At 41.6% G+C, this 19,719-nt stretch overlaps 2 protein-coding genes across 3 annotated transcripts in view; one reads left to right on the top strand and one right to left on the bottom strand.

The window, feature by feature from the left end:
* The window catches only part of SYNPO2 (synaptopodin 2), a 110,835-nt gene extending 105,610 nt beyond the window's left edge, over positions 1–5,225 (bottom strand). Inside the window, exon 1 of one of the 2 annotated variants that reach the window (XM_081876636.1) lies at positions 4,937–5,225. In XM_081876636.1, coding sequence (XP_081732762.1) covers positions 4,937–5,041 — 105 coding nt within the window. In that variant the 5' untranslated portion in view covers positions 5,042–5,225. The remainder of the gene's footprint in view (positions 1–4,936) is intronic. The other variant, XM_081876637.1, reaches the window with a different exon arrangement.
* Positions 5,226–14,101: 8,876 nt separating this feature from the next.
* Positions 14,102–19,719, top strand: part of SEC24D (SEC24 homolog D, COPII coat complex component) — a 59,653-nt gene continuing 54,035 nt past the window's right edge. The window contains exon 1 of the mRNA XM_081876720.1: positions 14,102–14,290. The gene's annotated coding sequence lies outside the window, so the exon portion shown is untranslated. The remainder of the gene's footprint in view (positions 14,291–19,719) is intronic.

Here is a 19,719-nt window from a genome sequence, read left to right on the forward strand (position 1 = left end):
ATTATTATTTTCTTGCCTGGGACTTGATTTCCCTCCTAGTTTCATTAGCCATGAAATTATTCTTGCCTTCCAGATTATTTCCATATGCTTTTAAAAACCGGGCCAATTAAATTTGGCAGCTAGCCTTTGAAGCAAGTGATACAAAAGTGAATGTCATGCAGAAAAAAGAACCCAGCAAATGTAATGACGAACATGAATCATTTCAGTTACCCAAATTTGGACTGTAAATCTTCAATCCTGGTTCAGAATAATAGACTGGCCTAACCAGAAAGGTTTATTCCAATCTAGTCCATGCACATTAAACTAGAATGAATGGATTTAATCCACATTTACCCCATTGATTTAGTGACCTCAGCTGGCCCAAATATTGTGGAGTCTGAATACTTTGGATTTACTCCATTATGGACTGCGATGTTTGAATGCAAAGACAAAGTAGGACAATATTCATTTAGAAAGGCCAGTAGTTGCTGCCATCTTGACACTATGACTCAGTTTGGACAGCTCTCATAACAAGCCTGAGAGGAAAGTTAGGGTGTGAGAGGAGGCCTGGTCAAAGGTCACTCAGTGAGCTTCCTGGCTATTTCAACTCTAGTCCTGTTCCTAACTAGGTATATTTACTACACACATTGAATAGATTTGGCCCTATTAAGACTCTATCTTTGATTGCTATGTGCACCTTTTTAAAAGTTTATATAGCCTTTATTTTATTTCTTCACACTCTCACATGTCTGTTTGGATACAAATATATTTCCATTGGCTGCCGCACAGTTAACTAGCATTGCATTAGTATGATTGCTTATTTGGTACAATGCCCAAAAGACAGATGAGTTTACATGAGAAGAAGAAAAACTGCTCATTGTTAAGGGTAACACAGAGATTAGATAATGGCTGTCAAAAAAAACAAAAAACCCTCAATATGATATGCACAAACTGTCATAGGAACACTATTGTTCATATAAAACTGCTCTTTCATTTATTTATCTTTTATTCTTACATGGCTTGTAATTTCTTCAAATAAACTTTTAAAGACCTTCAGAGTAGGTACAACCCTGGGGAATATTATTTAGACCTGTGAGTTAGAACTTTGCTACACTCTTGCCTCCTTTGCATACATACTACCGCCTGAGTGGAAGCCACTTTCCCATGATTTAACCTCATCACAGGAGGGCACATGTATATTCTAGTCACGAGGGTGGGTTGGATCATGTGGGTCTATCAGTTTAATGGTCTATCAGGTTCTGACCATTATCCATGATGGCTGGGATGGGATCAACATTTGAAAGGGCACAGCTTCCCAAACCCTGGTCTAAATCAAATGCTTGGGTCCTTATCCCAGTGTGCATATATCCAGAAGGTCAGAAGAGGGTAGAGAAAAACAGATTGAAGCACTTCAAGAAGTTTTCAGTGCCGGGCATGCCTGGGACCCTATAATTCCATACAACAGCCTAGATGTTAGAACAGGATACTTAGAAGGTTTGCTGAGTCACTAGTTCTCTTGGGAAATCTCGATATCAGAACATACTGGAAGTCTGGCAGTCTTCCCTCTCCCTCATAGGCAAATAGTATGCTGGGAAAGATTAGAACCCAAGAGAGTCCCATGACTATCATGGATTTTTGTGTGTGAGAGGGTTGCTTCAAACAAGCCCCCTTTTCCCAAGCTTGCTATTTTTTAAACAAGAAATTAAAAGCATTTCATCTCATTTGTTTTATATTACAGTCAGGCCAAAAAGTGTTTAGATCAGTTGACAGCAAGGGGACAGCAAACTGAAGCACTGAACTGGAGTGGAGCTGGGAATCGCTTGAGGAGATTCTAATATTCTATCACGGGCCTATTCTCCCTTTTTTCTTGCTTTTATTTCTTCATTTGCATGAAGCCAAAAATGACAAAGGGTTGGATCCAGAGTTGCGCTTTTGGTGGAGTTATCTTTTACTGGAGGCTCTTTTTTGTGTGTGTCAATTTCTTCTTCCCTCTGCACCCCTCTGGAAAAAAATTTCCAGAGGGCTGGGAGATGCTCTAGAGCAGCTCTGGGACTCTGCAGAGGGAAGGGGAGATTGCAATTTATTTACTGTGTTTATAACAAACTTTTAAATCTAAGGAACTCAAGGTGGAATACACGGTTCTGCCCCACCACATTTGATCCCCGCAACAATCCTGTGAAGTAGGTTAGGATGAGATGAGAAGCAGTGACTGGCCCAAGGTCACCCAGTGAGCTTCATGGGCAAGTGGGGAGTTGAAGAGGTCCTAGTCCAAAGCCTTAACCACCATACTCCACTGGCTCACATTAGCAAGAAGCACCTCCCTACTCCCTTCTTCCAGTGAGGAGCCTCTGCTAGATCTCAGTGCCTTCAGATCAGCAGCCATTTTGGACTAGAGTGGATGAACCTATCAGTTTTCTGTTCTCTCTTTTTTTTTCATTTTCCCAATCTTAAATTTTAAAAAAATCTTATTTAAATTCTTCAGTATTTTAGTGTGGATTTCTCCTAGTAAATACACTTGTATGCGGTTTTTTAACAAATATGCAGTTTTGCAAGCAATTTTCCATAATGCTTTGCATTTCTGCATGTTATTTTCACATTTTTGTACATTTTCTTGGCTAGAGATTGCCAAATTGGGGAAATCGTAACTTTCGAGGGATGGTTGTGTTTCAGTTTGCTTAGTGTTTCAGAAAGTGCAGATTTGCTAAACTCACCTGTGAATGTGAAATGCATCTTATTTCTCAATCAACACTAGTTTGAGCCCAATCCAAAACTGAATGCACCTTGAAGACTAAGACGTTTATTATGGTCTAAGCTTTAGTGTGCTATAGTTTATTTCACTCAACTGTTCATTCCACCGTTTTCAATGAAATGATACCACCAAGTACAGTAGCTGAGTAGCCTCCCATTCATTTCAGAGTGTTTTCTCCAAATATACTTTTGAAACACTTTTTCATGCAATAGGTACATGATTCTATGGAATTCACTGCCACAATTTGTGGTCATCTAAGACATTAGCTTAGATTTCTATTTAAATATTTTATTTTTGGGGATTTGGTGTACATATGAAGAATCGTCCTTGAAAAGACTATTAGGTGTGCTCACTAAGAAACACGTCCATGTAAAGAAGCAATATTGCCTCCAAAATCCAGAAAGCAAAGGGAAAGAACAGAGAGTGGCTACCTTGTGAGTTCCCACAAGGCTGCTATCAGAAAATAAATGCTGGTCTAAATGGATAATGGTTTGATCCAGAATGGCAATTGTTACATCCCTAGTGATAGGAATAATAGAACACAAAATTACCAGTTATGCTTGCATTGGATAAAATTGAATGTATGCAACTGCCTACCTCATAATGAAGTCCCAAGGATGCAATATCTTTGTTTCTTATCCCTCAGATCTGATTATCCCGTTGCATAGACTCTTGTTTCACTTTTAGACTGTGGTCCCCCACCACAATCTATTTTAGTTAAATAGTTTCTATTGCTTTCTCTCACAAAAGTTTCACTAGGTGGCAGGATTCTGCTATCTCTTGCAAAGCAACAGCTACATTCGAAACATGGGAAGCTTTTCTCTCTCAAAAAGAGAGTTTCCAGAATGTTTAATAATCAAATATCATGATACATGCATATGATATTTGTACATATGAACTGCCTAGAAAAAAAGCTAGTGTCTTTTTTCATATAGAATGAGGCAATGTTCTTTTACAAACACAGGATAACTTTTAAAACATATTTGTAATCTTATACTTCCAAGTTATCTTGCTTAACTATTTGAAAAAACAAACTGGCCTAACAGGGCTGAACAAAGTTGACTTGAGCATCGCATCCATTTTAAACAGGCATCATATTCTTAGTTACCTGTTTTGAAGAACTAGGAGACAATGAAAGTTCCTCAATCTCTTTTCCTTATTGAAACATGATCTTATGCATGTTTACTCAGAAGTGAATTTGATTGAATTAAATAATGCTTGATCCTAAGTGAATTAATGCAAAATATTTGTCTCACTGAATTCACTCAACTTGCTCCAAAATTAGTTTAGATAGCACTGTCATTTCCTTCTAAGTAAATATGCATAGGGTAGGGCTGCCTCAGCCTACCTATTTCTTCAAGTTAAGATGTTCTGATTTATAGTAAGTAATCCAAAATTAAACCTAAAACTTACTCTCTCAAGCATTATGGACATAGAAGTGTCATATTCAATGGTAAACACAAGTTGCTCCCCAAACACAATAAAATGGCACCCTAATTAATTCTCAGATTCTTTTTTTAAAAGAGTTCTAAAACATGATTCCCACCCCCATACAAAACTCCTGAAAATGCAGAAGATTTCAGAGTAACTTCTCATATGATCCATAATGCAGATCACAAATCTCCTACAAATTATTATAGATACATCAGGACATAAGCAGCATCTCATAAAAGCAATTCAAGCTGGTGTGAGGCTGATAAATATTAAGCAACAGTTTCATCAACATGCTTTCCAAGATTCCTCAAAACGGTAACCACATTTTCTCTCTCGCACCCATACATTCGTTCCTTTGCCAAGAAGACTAGAAGGAAAGTGTCACAAATCTCTCATCAAAGGAGGGCTTGCTAGTTGAAGTCCCAGAGTCCTAATTGTACAGAGTTCTTTCAACACCATTCAACAAGTTCAACAGGAGCTAAAAGAAATCAGCATCTCATAGGACTTGAGTATTTTTGTACAAGGCAGGGGGAAACCTTTGTACTTTGATCAACATAAGAATCTTTCAGAAATGTTAGCTTTTTAAAATTAAACTCAACTGCTTAAGAATACACTTGAGAATTCCATTAACCCAAATCTAAATCTGGAGCTGGAATATAACCTTCATCAGGATTTCTCAACTAGACATACTAACCCCTCTCCCAAGGAAACAAAACATCCTGCAGATACTTTCCTTTTCACAAAACACTGATAAAGACATTCTCAATGTCCTACCTTGGCAATCTGCAAAGGCTGCTTTTCTTCCTTGCCACCTTGAAGTCTAAAGCCCCAGGGTGCTCCTCCAGTCATGGTGATGCAGATATAATCCCCAGTGCCCATTTTTCTTTCCTTGGGGAGGTTAGGCAGTATTCATTTGCAGAAGTAATTTGAGGTGGGGGGAAAGAGAGAGAAATCCTAGATGCTGTGGATGTTCACTGAACTTGAAGCTTGCTTTCCCGTTTGGTGTTAGAAAGGGAGAGAGAGAAAGAGGCGCAAGCTCGCTCCTGCTGACACTGCCTGCACACTGCACTTTGTAGCAAAGTCATTGACTGAGAGCGAGGGAGTTTTCCCGGATCAAGGGAACAGCCCACTCTTTCGTCAGTTGGCTCTGCTCAGCCCACCTTCATGGCAAAGCAAAATGATGTCAAGGAAGCACAAACGAAAGGGACTATTTGACCATGAGGCAGAAAAGGCTATATTTAAACCCAAGAGCAATTGCCCATGACAACTAAATCAAAACAGCAGAGACGAGGACTTGTAAATCTCCCCCAGACAGAGAGTTTACTTTTGTAAATGTTACCAGACTTGTTAAGTTACAATTGCAGCACGTTTTGTATTCTCCTAATCCAAACAAAGTGTGTATATATATTGGGAAGAGATGGGTTCACCCCCACTGCCCTCTTCTCTTATATACACTATATTGAAATGTCCCACTGAGAATGGATTAGCAACAATGCTATTCACATTCATGGGGTTATTGCAATGATTAAGCAGCACCCTAGTCTTCCGAAGGTTTTAGCACATGTGGCCTTCTCTCTCCATTAAAGACTTTACAGGATTTCTAACCAGAAAACATTTAAGGTTGCCATAATGGATTTTCTCCTACCGAAGAAGGGTACCAAATGCATTTTGCTCCGTGATGAATGCTCTCCAAACAGGCAGGTCATAAACACTGGGTTTGCTTGGCATGTGACATCAAGGTTTCAGAAGAGGTGGTGATGAACCAATTGGGAGGAGGATCTCACAGTGGAAGGGAGGGACGGGAAATCCCACACACAAAGGTGTCATGCTAATATGTAACCTTGGTGGGTGTTCAGGGGATCTAAGGGCAAGATGAGCACAGACAGGGGAAGTGTCGCCTCAGTCAGTTTCATGCACTGAATAAGTTTCATGCATAAGCCATGGTGACCCACACAAATCCTCAGAGCCCAGACAGAAACAATATCTCAAATGCATTATTTTAAAATTCTCATGTTTTGAAGGCAATTGTAAGATTTAAACACCTATCCTTTTGTGCAAGTGTATCAGACTCAGGGGATACCTAGGACTGTAACAGAAACTGGGCCTACAAAGGGATGTAGTGAAATGGCATTTACAGGAGCAGGATTTGACGGATGACTATCTGACCATGTACAGTGGTACCTCTAGTTACGAACTTACCGTACTTGGTTCCAGAGGTCCGTTCTTAACCTGAAACTGTTCTTAACTAGAAGGGTGCTTTTGCTAAGCGCTCCAGCACATGGTTTCCGTTCTCATCCTGGGGCAAAGTTCTCAACTCGATGTTACTCTTCCAGGTTACTGGAGTTTTTAACCTAAAATGTTTGTAACCTGAGGCATTTGTAACTCGAGGTACCACTGTATTGGCCTGTTATCAAAGTGGTCCTTTAGCAAAATGAGTTGCTGATGCAAGTAGGAAGAAAGGGAGATTGGAGTGCAAGGAGTCTTGATTTTTTTTTTTATAAAAAAAAAATACTTTGTGCGTCTGTGTCTAATCTTGCCACTTTCTAAAATGTATTAATTGCTGTGTGTGTTTTCTCTTTTCGTAAATCTACTAAATAATAAAATAAATTTAAATCAGGGTTAAGGGGTTTTCTCAGGACAGTGTAGAGCATGTGTGCTGTGTCTCATTTGTGGCACTCACCCTCCTCCTGATAGGAAATGCTCCGGTTGGGGGGGGCGGGGATGCGACAAAACGATGATGGGTCAAAGAGGTTTAGTTGGGGAGAGTGAAAAAAATCCTGAGGAATGTTGGAAGGTATGACAATGTCTGAATAGGGCTTATGTTTGTGAAAGAAGGAGTGCTATGGCTGCTTCTGGGTTTCCTTATGCACTGGGGCCCTATATGGCTGCTTAAGCATTGCTTTTCTGATAAACTACTCCTTACTACTGATGAATTGTTCCTTAATTGTCCTGTTATTAACCAACTCCTGCCAGGAGGAGTGTGCGTTAATTACTGATTTCTTTTCACTTTTTAAAAATATTTTTTGTGGGAAAGTACTATTTTACTATAAAAATAAGGCAAAGGGAGGAAATTTTACAGTCTTAATAATAATAATAATAATAATAATAATAATAATAATAATAATAATAATTTTATTCTTTGTACCCCGTCCATCTGACTGGGTTTCCCCAGCCACTCTGGGCAGTTGACACAATATATTAAAACATAGTAAAACATTAAACCTTAAAAAGCTTCCCTATACAGGGCTGCCTTCAGATGTCTCCTAAAGGTTATATAATCACTCATATGCTTGAGTGGGCACCACTACTGAGTATTAACACATAGTGTGTTAATACTTAGTAGCTAATGTAAAATAGAATCAATGTGAAATTGTGCTGTTTTACTATAAAGATAAGAAAAAAGGCAAAGTGAAATGAAACCAGTAGTTTAACACTGTGAGGAACAAGAAAATGGGAACCTTAAGGGGAAATTCAGCAGTTACTTATTAGAAATGCTAGCTGTGCTGGAGGAGGCAATAAGAAAAAGAGAACGCTATGCCTTCCAGAAAGGAAACTTCTAATTAAATGCACAGAAGCACTTTAAAGCATCAACACAAATTCACCGTTTTACATTGGACAGGCTTGTGCCTACAATTGCATATTTTTTTGGTGGGGAGGGTGGCAGCTACAAACTATATCTTGGGACTGGGGGAATAAGAGGGCAACACAGACAATTCTAGACTAGACTAGTGATGACATTGCCTTTCATCCAGACTAAGTTAATTTATCTTAATTCTGATCAAAATCAATGGGTAAAATTAGTCATGACTAAAATTTCATTTATTTCAAAAGGGAACTATGCAATTAATTCATTCTGGATCCAAACCATTGTCTGGTTAGTATAAAAAGTGAGTTTTAACAGATGGCAATTCCAGGCTACACAGCACACTCCCATTTCTTTTCCAAATTACTAAATCCATGCCTAGTGACCCCAACACAGGGATTTCTGAGATTCAGCATGGAGATTGGTGAATCACACCCATGCACTTCATCAAAATGTGAGGCCATTTGTCACATAAGGACACAACTTGCAGAGAAATATTCATTCTAAGAATGTGAGTCCCACAAGAGGGGTTTAAAAAGTAGTTCTCATAGCCTTATTATCTGTACGAATTACTTCTTATTGAGCATCCATAATTCCAGTTACCATATATGACTATCTAATTTTTTTATTTATTGGTATATCTTGCTTTTAATGCTATCTTTATCTCTTTCCACATTCTTTGCAGGATTCTTTTGGGATTTATGCATTACTGTACATAAATTGGAAAATGCTTCATTGCAAAAGCATCAACAGCTGTCTTACTGTAAAAGCTAAAACAGAGATCAAAATGTATGTTAAACAAATTACTGAGGAAATACAGTATTTCAGTGACTTGTGCAATAGAAAAGAGGCTCTTCTACCAGTTAAGAAACACAGATTAAGATTCTCAAGAAACAAAATTCTGCTGCTTTTTACCTTTTATACCAGAATGGGAAACTTTTTTCAGTCTGAAGGCCTCATTCCCCAATGATCAACTTTCCAGGAGGTACTTGCTAGTCGTGGGAAGGGCCAGAAGCAAAAAGTGAGGAGACTAATTGATGTAGATCTTACCTTTGTACACAGTGTTATATTCCAGCAGCCAGCCATGCACAAGTCTAGAGGTTTTTATGCACCCAAACAAGAGGCATTACTTTTTCACAGTTCAAGGACACATTTCAGCCAGGTGGAAGCACCTGAGGACATGCAGCAAGGCCACTGGGAGAACCCAGAGGGCCAAACAAAGGAGGTTGGAGGTCCATATTTGAACCCCAAGTCTGAAGATCCCTACTCTTGGCTAGATAATCCTCTGGGTCTCTTCCAACTCTATGATTCTATGTGTCATAATCATCCATCCAGAGACCTGTGAGGGACTGTTTCAATGACTGTTTCAACTTTCTAGAGTTTAAAGTCATAAACTGACTCTTCAAAGATAAACTGAATTGCTTTTAAAAACACACACATCACAAAATCTCTTTAAAATTTATAATGTGTGATGCTTTTTGTTTTGATTATGATTCAGGCCCTTTATCCACACACTTGAGTTTGTTTTCCGAATCTTGTCATGTGCTCTGAGAAACTGAAGTTTGAGGCAAGTATCTGCAATTAATTTTGGCTGCAGTCTTGGCCTGCAATTTAGGCTTATGAGATCTGAGCCGGGATCTGTGCTGAATGAGACACAAGAAAGCTGGTTAACTCATTGCATGAGTGGATTTCTGGTCGATATATTAAATAAGAATTGGCCTTTTTTGTGACTCTCTCAAGGCACACACTCCTTGGCTAACTAGTCAGAGCAGGAGGGGTGGGAGCTATAACAAAACGGTGCTGCCCCTCACAGTGGAGAACAGAAAGGCTGCTTGGAAACTGCAGCTGATCCATTCCTACCTGGCATGCAAAGACCCCAGAGGCTGCCATTCCTTGTCCTGGAGTCCCATTATAGTCTGGTGACAGTTTCTGATTGTGCAAAAGCAGAGGTCAATGCACACACACAGTGTGTGTGTGTGTGTGTGGCTGCCATGTGAAGGAGGATGCATCACCACTGTGAGCAAGCAAACAGGAGATAGAGGAGCAGGTAAAGCCCCCCCCCCCAGCCAAATCTGCTGTCCCTTCCAGAGTGCTGCTTGGTAGCGTTGGCCCTGGGCTGAGAGAAGTCGGGGGGTTGAGGATTGGGGGGGGGAGTCATAAGTGGCAGAAGATCTTGTGTCTGCTTCTTGCCAGCTTTTTCTCTGCTTAGTGTCACATATTTGTCTCTCACATGCACTTTATGGGCATTTGGTGGCACACTGTAAAAAGGTGGTTCTGCCACTGTTCATTCCCCACCACCATGGAAGTGCATCTGACACCTTCATTGTATAGTTTTTTTGTCATGAGTTGTGGAATTCCCTCCCCATCTAGCTTTTAAATTATACCGCTTTTAGCAAATGTTGAAGACTCACTTCTTTACCCTGGCCTTTGAAACCTGAGATGTGTGTTTTGAGGACTTCCCCTATTTTTGTGATTGTAATCTGTTTTAACTGTTTTTGATTCTTAATTTGAAATGGTTATAAGCCACCCTGGGACCAGCTGGTGGAAGGCAAGTAATAAATGTAAATAATAAGAGGTTGAAGATATGCCTCTTTCCATTCTTAAGGAAATGAGCCCTGAATGCTCACTGGAAGGACAGATCCTAAAGCTGAGGCTCCAATACTTTGGCCACCTCATGAGAAGAGAGGACTCCCTGGAAAAGACCCCGATGTTGGGAAAGATGGAGGGCACAAGGAGAAGGGGATGACAGAGGACGAGGTGGTTGGACAGTGTTCTTGAAGCTACCAGCATGAGTTTTACCAAACTGTGGGAGGCAGTGGAAGACAGGAGTGCCTGGCGTGCTCTGGTCCATGGGGTCATGAAGAGGCGGACACAACTCAATGACTAAACAACAACAATGCCTCTTTACCCTGACCTGGGATAGCTCAGTTGGTGGAGCAGGACGCTCTTAATCTCAGGGGCCTGGGTTTGAGTCCCATGTTGGGCAAAAGATTCCTGCATTACAGGGGGTTGGACTAGATGACCCTCGTGGTCTCTTCCAACTCTACAGTTCTATGATATTCTCTCTCTCTCTCTCTCTCTCTCTCTCTCTCTCTCTGCATGTGTGTGTGTGTTTTAAACTGGTTCTTCTGAAATTTAGCTCAGTTGCAGCATTAAGGGGCAGTCTTGCCCACATACCTGCATTTCAAATCACATGTGACTTTACCTCCTAAATCTGTGGATATTGTGGAGTATAAAACATAACCACAAAAATGCTCTTAAAATGAACTTCTTATATCAAAGAACAGGCCTCGGAACCTTGGTACGCATCTTTCCTTCCCTCACTAAAATCTCTCCCCCTTCCCCCCACAACATGAAACAACTCCCCTAATTCAGCTTCACATGTGGAACACCTGTGGAACACACCTTTAATCCTTAGAGCAATTACTTAAATAGCTTGCATTCCTCTTCTGTGTTGTCAATTGGGAATAACTGTAGGACAAAACCTTAACAGATGTGGTATTATCAGCAGACCGTGTCACTTTTCTTTTATGTTATCTCCCGTAAACTAGCATATCGGCTTGACAGTTGTGCTTAGCTACAAAAGAAGAAAAGAGTAAAATATGTAATCCAGAATAGCCAGAAGAGAATTTAAAACATTCTGTCTGTACAGATAGAAAGCTTTCCAAAGCAGACTATGAACCTGTTGGAAATTGGTGCCTATTAAATCACTGTTTACATGGCATAATTTTGTAATGGTTTTGCAAAGCAAGCGTTCAGCTTAACCTTCATGGATCTTCAACATTTTTGTTAAATAACTTAATTACTGTGATTATAAATTTATATCATCAAATATATACCACGATGGGAAAATTGTTTCCAGCTGCACACTCCTTGCGTTTGGAAACCTTATAATGGGTGTGGGAACCTTTGGCCTTCCAGATGTTGATGAACTACAACTCCCATCAGGCTTGGCCATGCTTACTAGGGCAGATGGGAGCCGTAGTTCAACAACATCTGGAAGGTGAAAGGTTCCCTGTAAGAAGATTCAGTAGGAGAGGGACTGTGAGTTACAGCAGTGTTCCCCAACCTTGGGCCTCCAGCTGTTTTTGGACTACAATTCCCATTATCCTTGATCACTGGTCTTGCAAGCGAGGGATGATGGGAGTTGTAGTCCAAAAACAGCTGGAGGCCCAAGGTTGGGGAACACTGAGTTACAGCATGACTTCAGCAGCTGCCTGAATGGCAAAGTGAATGGGGTAGTGATACTTTGTGGAAGCTGAGGCCTAGATACAGTATTTGATCAGACTAACTTGATTCTTGGCTAATTTGTAGCAAGCAAAGCAGCAGTAACAGAAACATCAAGGACAAAATCTTTAAACTCAATTGTTTTGCTACTGCCTGGAGGCGTAATGTTGCTATATTTATAGTACTGAAAAGTTGTGGGGTGGGGATTGTTCGCTGTTACATTTGTTATATACTGTATTGCTGTTGTTATGAAATTACTCCTGTAATTGTTGGTTTTGTGTGTTCTAATTGTTTGCTGCTTTGACGATATGTTGTCTGTGGACAAGCAGTGTGCAAATAATGGGGTGGTGAGGATGGTGATAATATATACTGCTACGATTAGAGAGAGAAATCCAAACATGATATCAGACAGAATGAAGGGGATATAGGCAGATCTCCACCTGAGCTGAAGTTCCCCATTCTGGCTCAGCCAGTGAGACATCAGTGTAAATCCTCCATCTCAAAAATGGCTCAACTAAGGCTGAGGTAAGTCCGGACAAAGTGTTTGCTTTTTTAAAAACAGTTTATAGGTTCTATTTACAATCAAGTAGTATGCAAAGTTTGTTAAGTAAAATAACTATGGATTTTCTACTTTCCCTTTAGCTCTCTTTCTCGCCTATCAAAGAACCTGTATGTTTTACTTCAGGATGCAGACACACCTGGTTAACAGTATTTCCAGAGATGAGGAATCAGCAACTGCATATTTATTTATTTAGCCAGTGCAAGAAAGGGGATGCATGACAAGATAGCCCAGCCTTCATGTGCCTGCTGCCCTCCAGATGTTTTGAACTACAACTCCCATCAGCCCCATAATGGGAGGCTAACAAGCAGGATTTGAGGGGAAAGTATTCTCCCTCCTGTGGTTCCCAGCAACTGGTATTCAGTAGCATTGCTTCCTCCAGCTATGGCTGGCAGATCATAGCCATCATGGCAAGCAGCCATCCATAGCTCTCTCCTCCATGAATTTGTCCAACCCTCTTTTGAAGCCATCCACTTGGTGGACATCACTGCCTCCTGTGGGAACAAGTTCCATAGTTCAAGCTATGTAAAAAAAGTACTTCCTCTTTCTGTGTTCTGAATCCTCCAAGAATTCACCTTCATTGGATGCCCACAAGTACTAGCATTAGAGAGTGATCCCTATCCACTTTCTCCATGCATAATTTTATAAACTTCTGTTGTGCCACCTCTTCTCTGAACTAAAACGTCCTGAATGCTGCAAACTTTCTCTATAGGTGGAGTGACAAATGCATGCAAAACAAGCACTGTTAAAAGTCACAACAGCAGACAGTGGTGACAACAGTAATCTTTGAGAAGCCATGAGCTTCTCTTATTTTTGGCTGAGGCAACCCAGCCACATGGGTGGGGAATAATAATAATAATAATAGTTGCATGTGTTGGTCTGCCGTAGTTGAAACAACAACAACAAATTCCTTCCAGTAGCACCAACTAAGTTTGTAATTGGTATGAGCTTTCGTGTGCATGCATGCTATCTGAAGAAGTGTGCATGCACATGAAAGCTCATACCCAGAACAAACTTAGTTGGTCTCTAAGGTGCTACTGGAAGGAATTTTTTTTTATTTTGTTTCAATAATAATAGCTGCTGCTGTGCTACCCTTCAGGCATGTATTGTCCCTCAAGGAAAGCTTTCTAATAAAGCTTACTGTGACAATAGTCTGCTCTGCCTCTCCTTTTTTTTTTTTTTTTTTTTTTGGTAAATGTTTTGTGCCACGGGGGAAGCGGTAACTCTGTACTGTTATGTTATGGATGTTTGTATGTGATGCCAATAAAAGGTTTGATGATGATGAATGAAGCTTATGCGATTCTTCCATTCCGTCCCCGCTTCCTTAAGAACCCCGATCCTCCCCTTTTAGCAGTTCTGCCTTCCCCCCGTTCATCAATTCTTCCTTCCTCTTTGGGAGCAACGACTGGAAGAGCGCGCCAGGGCAAAAGGCTTCGCCAGAGGCACCGCGCATGCTCGACTCTTCTCCCACTTTCGCCAAGGATGCGCTGCTTCTCTGACGCTTGTCGGCGGCGGTGCGCGCTCTCCTCCGGGCCAGCTGGGGCCTCGCCGCGCGCTCCCGCGAGCACTGTTAGACGTGGCAGTTCACTGAGCGCTGCCGGGCGGGGAGAGCGAGCGAGCGGGAGAGGCGGGAGCCTGGAGCCGGCTGCCACGCTCTCCCTCCCTCTGACAAGCGCCTGCTGGACCCGCTTGGAACGGCGCGACCCGCGGAGCCTCCGCGCGGCGAGAAGGGCGGACGGGAGCGCGGGAGACTGGCCAGGTGAGGGGGCCACCTGTGCCCAGGTGGGGGAGGGAGAGGCGAGCGTCCTGCGATGGGGGGGGGGGCGCATCCTGGATGTTTTGCTCAGTGAGTGGAGCTCCTGTCCTCCAGGGAGCAGGAGGGAGGGGAGCATCCCAAAAGAAGGAGCAGCACAACGGCTGGACGGATCCCAGGATGAGCCACGAATTTTGTAGATTTGGCATAGGGGGAGTTCTATGGGGAGGAGGAGAGGGGTGTCCCAGCACGAGAGGGGACTGGGGAGAGTTTATCCTTCTCCCACAGCAAGTTGGGTGCAGTTGTGGGGGGTGGTCGCCAGACGCAGGATCTGAGCAGCACCAAGGGGGCACCTCCAGTCTTCTAGGGACTGGCATAAGTCGATGTAAATTGCAGAAGTGTTCAGCTCTTCTTTGAGATTTGGGAAGGTTTTGGTTTAGGGATTTGCTGTATCCTTACGGTCAGTTTTAAATGTGCTTAACTTTTTTTTTTTAGAAAGTTGCCTCCATTAGTACAATGCTAAGGTGCTTAAAAAAATACACACACCACCTGTCTAACTAGCACCTAATATTGCAAGGCTTCCGTGGTTTTTCTAGAGTTGATTGTATAGGTGTTGAATTTTGACAGAATGCATCCGGGCTGTTTAGGAGGGCGCAAGATTTTCTGTGTGTGATGAGTCAAAAGTGTGATGTTGGCACCTTGGCATATTGGGAGACTGTTCTTGCCATGCACATCAGGGTTGGGCAAATCAGCCTAATCACCGTAAAAGTTGCATGCTTCTTCCCTTCCTTTTTATAATCTTGGGTTGCTCTTTATGATGGGTTGTGTAGTCTTTTGGTAAGCATCTTAAATACTAGGGGCACTGGAAAGAGATTGCACAACTACTTCACCTTCAGCATGCACCAATCATTGTAGAATACAACACAACTACAAAACATCTCACTTGTTGATCATGGGAAACTGATGTGAATTTCAGAAACCGCCACTGTCCCCAATAATCTCCTTTGGATTTACTTCTAGTATAACCTTTGGATTAATTCTTCTGGCATAAGAAGAGGAGGAGAATCATAGAGTTGGAAGGGACCACAAGGGTCATCTAGTCCAACCCTGGGCAATGCAAGAATCTTTTGCTCAACATGGGACTTGAACCCACAACCCTGAGATAAAGAGTCTCATGCTCTACCTACGGAGCTATCCCAAACAGTTGTAGCATTTATTATTTATTATTATTCCTTATTACATTTATTTGCCACCTTAATTTTTCAAGGATCTCAAGGTGGTCACGTGGTTCTCCTTTTCATTTCATCCTCACAACAACCCTGTGAGGTAGGCTAGACTAAGAGATGGTGACTGGCCCAAGGTCACCCAGTGAGCTTCATGGCTGAGTGGTTTGTTGATATAACCTTTGTTAATCATTTTTGTTGATTTTTAGATCTTCCTTCCTCCTTGCTCACCATTCCAGCCTATACAACATGTGTGATATGCTTATGAAAAAAGGCTCTTCCTAGTGTGTTTGTGGAAAATCATGACATGGGTCAGATGTGACTGCTAAACCAAAGATCTGTCATTTGGGCCATGCCTTGGACTCACAAAGCCCCACTCTATCCTTCACTTCCTGGTTGGTAGTACTTACAGTTTGCTGTGATGTCCAAATCAGCCAAAGTACCGTAGTTACTGCAAGCTATAGTTTACCACACTACCAGAATTGCCACAAAACTATGGCTTGAACTGGGTTTCTAAAACAGTTTTGTGATCATCTGTTTTTGGCGGTAATCATATTTTCCTTGATTTGGATGTGGAAGAAAATGAGGAGTAGGCGAGGTCACTGGGGTGCACATGGAGAGGAAGATGGAAGTATCCAAGCTCCAGGTATGGGCCAGATCACAAGGTGATTTAGCTGTGATATCTAAACCTGGCCTAAGCGTGACTAGTTCCTTCTATGGTTTGCGGTCAGTCACCTATTTCAGCATGACTTTGGGAAGTCTGCCTGAGTCCAATCATACAACCGCACTGGTAGGACTAGAATCCCTAATAACTTTATCCTGGAGGTAGATGAAATGGCAAAGAGTACTTTCGGTTGGCCCAACAAATTATATAGGTGTAGAAAGAGTTTGTGACACATGTTTTTGGACACCTTGGAATAGGGAACTTCTGTCTCTTTAGGGAAGGGCAGTAACTCGATGGTGGAGCATCTGCTTTGTGTGCAGAAGGTCCCAAGTTCAATCTCTGCCACCTCCAGTAGGGAATGTCCCCTGTCTGAAACCCTTGGAGAGCCACTGCCAGTCAGTGTAGACATTACTAAGCCAATGGCCTACTCCACATAAAGCAGCTTCCTAAGGTTCCTATCTCAAGTGGCCAAAACCAAATACCGTATTTTTCACTCTATAAGACGCACCTAGTTTTTGGAGGAGGAAAACAAGAAAAAAAATATTCTGAATCTCAGAAGCCAGAACAGCAAGAGGGATCGCTGTGCAGTGAAAGCAGCAATCCCTCTTGCTGTTCTGGCTTCTGGGATAGCTGTGCAGCCTGCATTCGCTCCATAAGACACACACACATTTCCCCTTACTTTTTAGGAGGGAAAAAATGAGTCTTATAGAGCAAAAAATATGGTATATGGTTTTAGTACTGTTTTGTGTGCCCTTTCTGATTATGAGGAATGGGTTAATTGTACTGAAATCTGATGTACTTTGCAAAATAGGGTTTTACTTGTACTTTGTATCGTATTTGTTTTGGGGGAAAGGGTGTGGTTTATTAAACCACCTATGTTATCTGTAATGTGTTTGGAAGTGGATGTAGGCCACTAAGTCAGCAGTACTATGTTTGTATTTCTAAGAGTTTAGAGTCTATTTAGTTGTGCATAGGAAGTCTGACGTGGCACACTGTCTTTCCCTCCTACTGAACTGTGCAGGAAGTTGTTTCCTTTAGATACTATCAAAGCTAAGAGCATTACCAAGTCCTACAACAATTGCCCTGAACTTCATTCTTTATATTGACAATGAAAATGTAGTGTAGGTGCTTTAATACTGGCTGCTAACTAAACTTGCTGAAGTGACCAGGGCTTAGACTGCCACGTTTCAGTCTAACCAGAAGGAGGGAAAACACACTGGCACTGGGAGAAACCTGATGTGCCTATGTGCTTTCTTTCCTATTTCGTTTTCTAAATCTTGTAGATTAAAAAGTTTCCAGGAAAGGATTTGCAATTTTATATATGCATGAAACTTGAGAGGCTTGGGAATTTTTTTAACTGGAATTTGTTCAGTTAATAGAAACATTCAGTATAGACAAAACAAAACAAATATTTCAACCAGGGGGAAAAGTAGTGGACATTGCACACCAGACCTCCACATTAGCATTCATAATCCAGAATGATAACATTCATAAAGTAACACTCTTGCCGTGCATCCTATATTAATATTCAGTGAGCTATCTCCATTGAATTTGGTAAAGATTTGTTGATACCTTTCCTTATGCACACCTGAAAGTTAGCAGCATAAGCATATATACACACACACACTATCCACAGAAGAGTTTGGTTTTTTTAAAAAGCAGAGCAGATATAAATCATTTTTTAATGCGGTTCCACCCTAACACTTTGTACTAGTGGTGTTTCTGCATATATATAATATAGGTAATATTTCTTCCAAAAAAGTTGATATACTCTTTGAGCACATTGAATTATTACAAGATGTGTGCACCCCAAATACACCCATGTTGATTTCACACACAGAGAGATACTCAATCCTGACAAATGGCAATTGAATATGGTAGCTAGGCCTGCGTGATCTTGCTACCTTAATTTTTATCTTGTCTAATGTACAGATTAGTTGGAAGTAGATAATGGCTGTAGTTATAGGGACTGAAAGTGATAATTGCAACCCTGGTACAGTTTTTTCTAATGCCACGTCATCATACTTACTTTATTATATGGAATTTCCCCTCTGTACTTCTAGTTTCACTCTGAAGAGCTAAAACATAAGTAGGAGATGTTATTGGGCAGGTGATTTCTTTGGCTGCAGTTCTTCTGTAGCCTCATTGAAATCTGTGGGACTTGCTTCTGAGTAAACTTGCATAGGCTTGAACCATTAGGTCACATTTGTCATCATTACTGCTTTCTGTCACTGTAACCACCATTGTAATGTACTCTGTCATGTTTACTGAGTCACCCAGCATGACCCCATCTGCATTTACTCAATATGCTGTATACACACCATACCTTTAAAGCACCTTCTTTCCCTCAAATAATTGTTTGTTAGCATTGTTTGTTAAGGGTTGCCAGGAACTGTAGCTCTGTGAGGGATGATCCTCAGTGCCCAGAATCTTTTGAAGGAACAAATGTGCTTCGAATGTGCTTTAAAGGCACTGTGTACGCGGTCAAAAGTAAGCCTTGTCATGCTCAGTGGGGCTTAACCAAGAGCCAATGTGAGTAGTGGTTAGAGTGCTGGACTAGGACTTGGGAGACCAGAGTTCAAATCCTCACTCAGACATGAAACCCACTTGGTGAATTTGGGCCAGTCACACACTCTCAGCCTAGCCTACCTCACAGGGTTGTTGAGAAGGTAAAATGGAGATGGGAAGTGTGTGTATACCGCCTTGGGCTCGTGGGAGAAAAGGTGGGAAATAAATGCAATAAATAAAGTAAAGGGGCAAACCATTGCAGCCCTCAAGAGGTTACCGCCTGAGTTACACAACTGGAAAAACAGGTCTGGATTACACTTGCAGGACTATATAACTCCTGATATGGTTGGTTTTTGTGTGTGTTTTGACTGGGAGTTTGAGACTAGTTTTGACTGGGAGTTGGAGACTAGTTTGAGACTACCACAAACTAGTCTCCAACTCCCAGTCAAAACACAGTATACATAATAATTATTGGCTGCCACAGTTCCCAGTTATGGGCCAGATCTCATGACTGTTGGTGTGTGGCTCTTGAACTCTGTCTCTCTGTGTGTGTTGGTTACCTACCGATGACCACTTAGTTGTGTGAAGCAACTGCCATGGATGTGACCATGCCTTTTGCATCTTGTGGTGGCAACTGTTTGAAAAGACAGATTTTGCAGCAGTGTGTAAATGAAGGTGCCAAAGGCAGGAAAAATGACCTGAGTGAGGAATATCAGCGGCTACTGTGTGCTCAGTGACTATGGAAACTGGCCTCATTTTAGGGCAAATACTTAGAAAAATCTGTGTGTGCCATGCACATGTGTCACAAATTCCAACAAAATGTAAGCAGGGCTGGACCCACTTAATAAAGTGCCCCTGGCAAGGTCAATCACTAGATTTTGTTTTACTTGTGAAAAGGATAGCTTTTGGTTCAGAATGTGCAATGGAAATACCAAAAAGTGCAAAGTAGGGGAAGCTTGGTGTGCCTACTGTGAGTAGAGGGTGGCCCATTAGTGTGGATGGGGTAATGCCCCACTAACCTGTCTTCTTACATACAACCA

The sequence above is a fragment of the Podarcis erhardii genome, assembly GCF_964252035.2.
Source record: "Podarcis erhardii genome assembly, chromosome: 9".
Classification (NCBI taxonomy): Eukaryota; Metazoa; Chordata; class Lepidosauria; order Squamata; family Lacertidae; genus Podarcis; species Podarcis erhardii.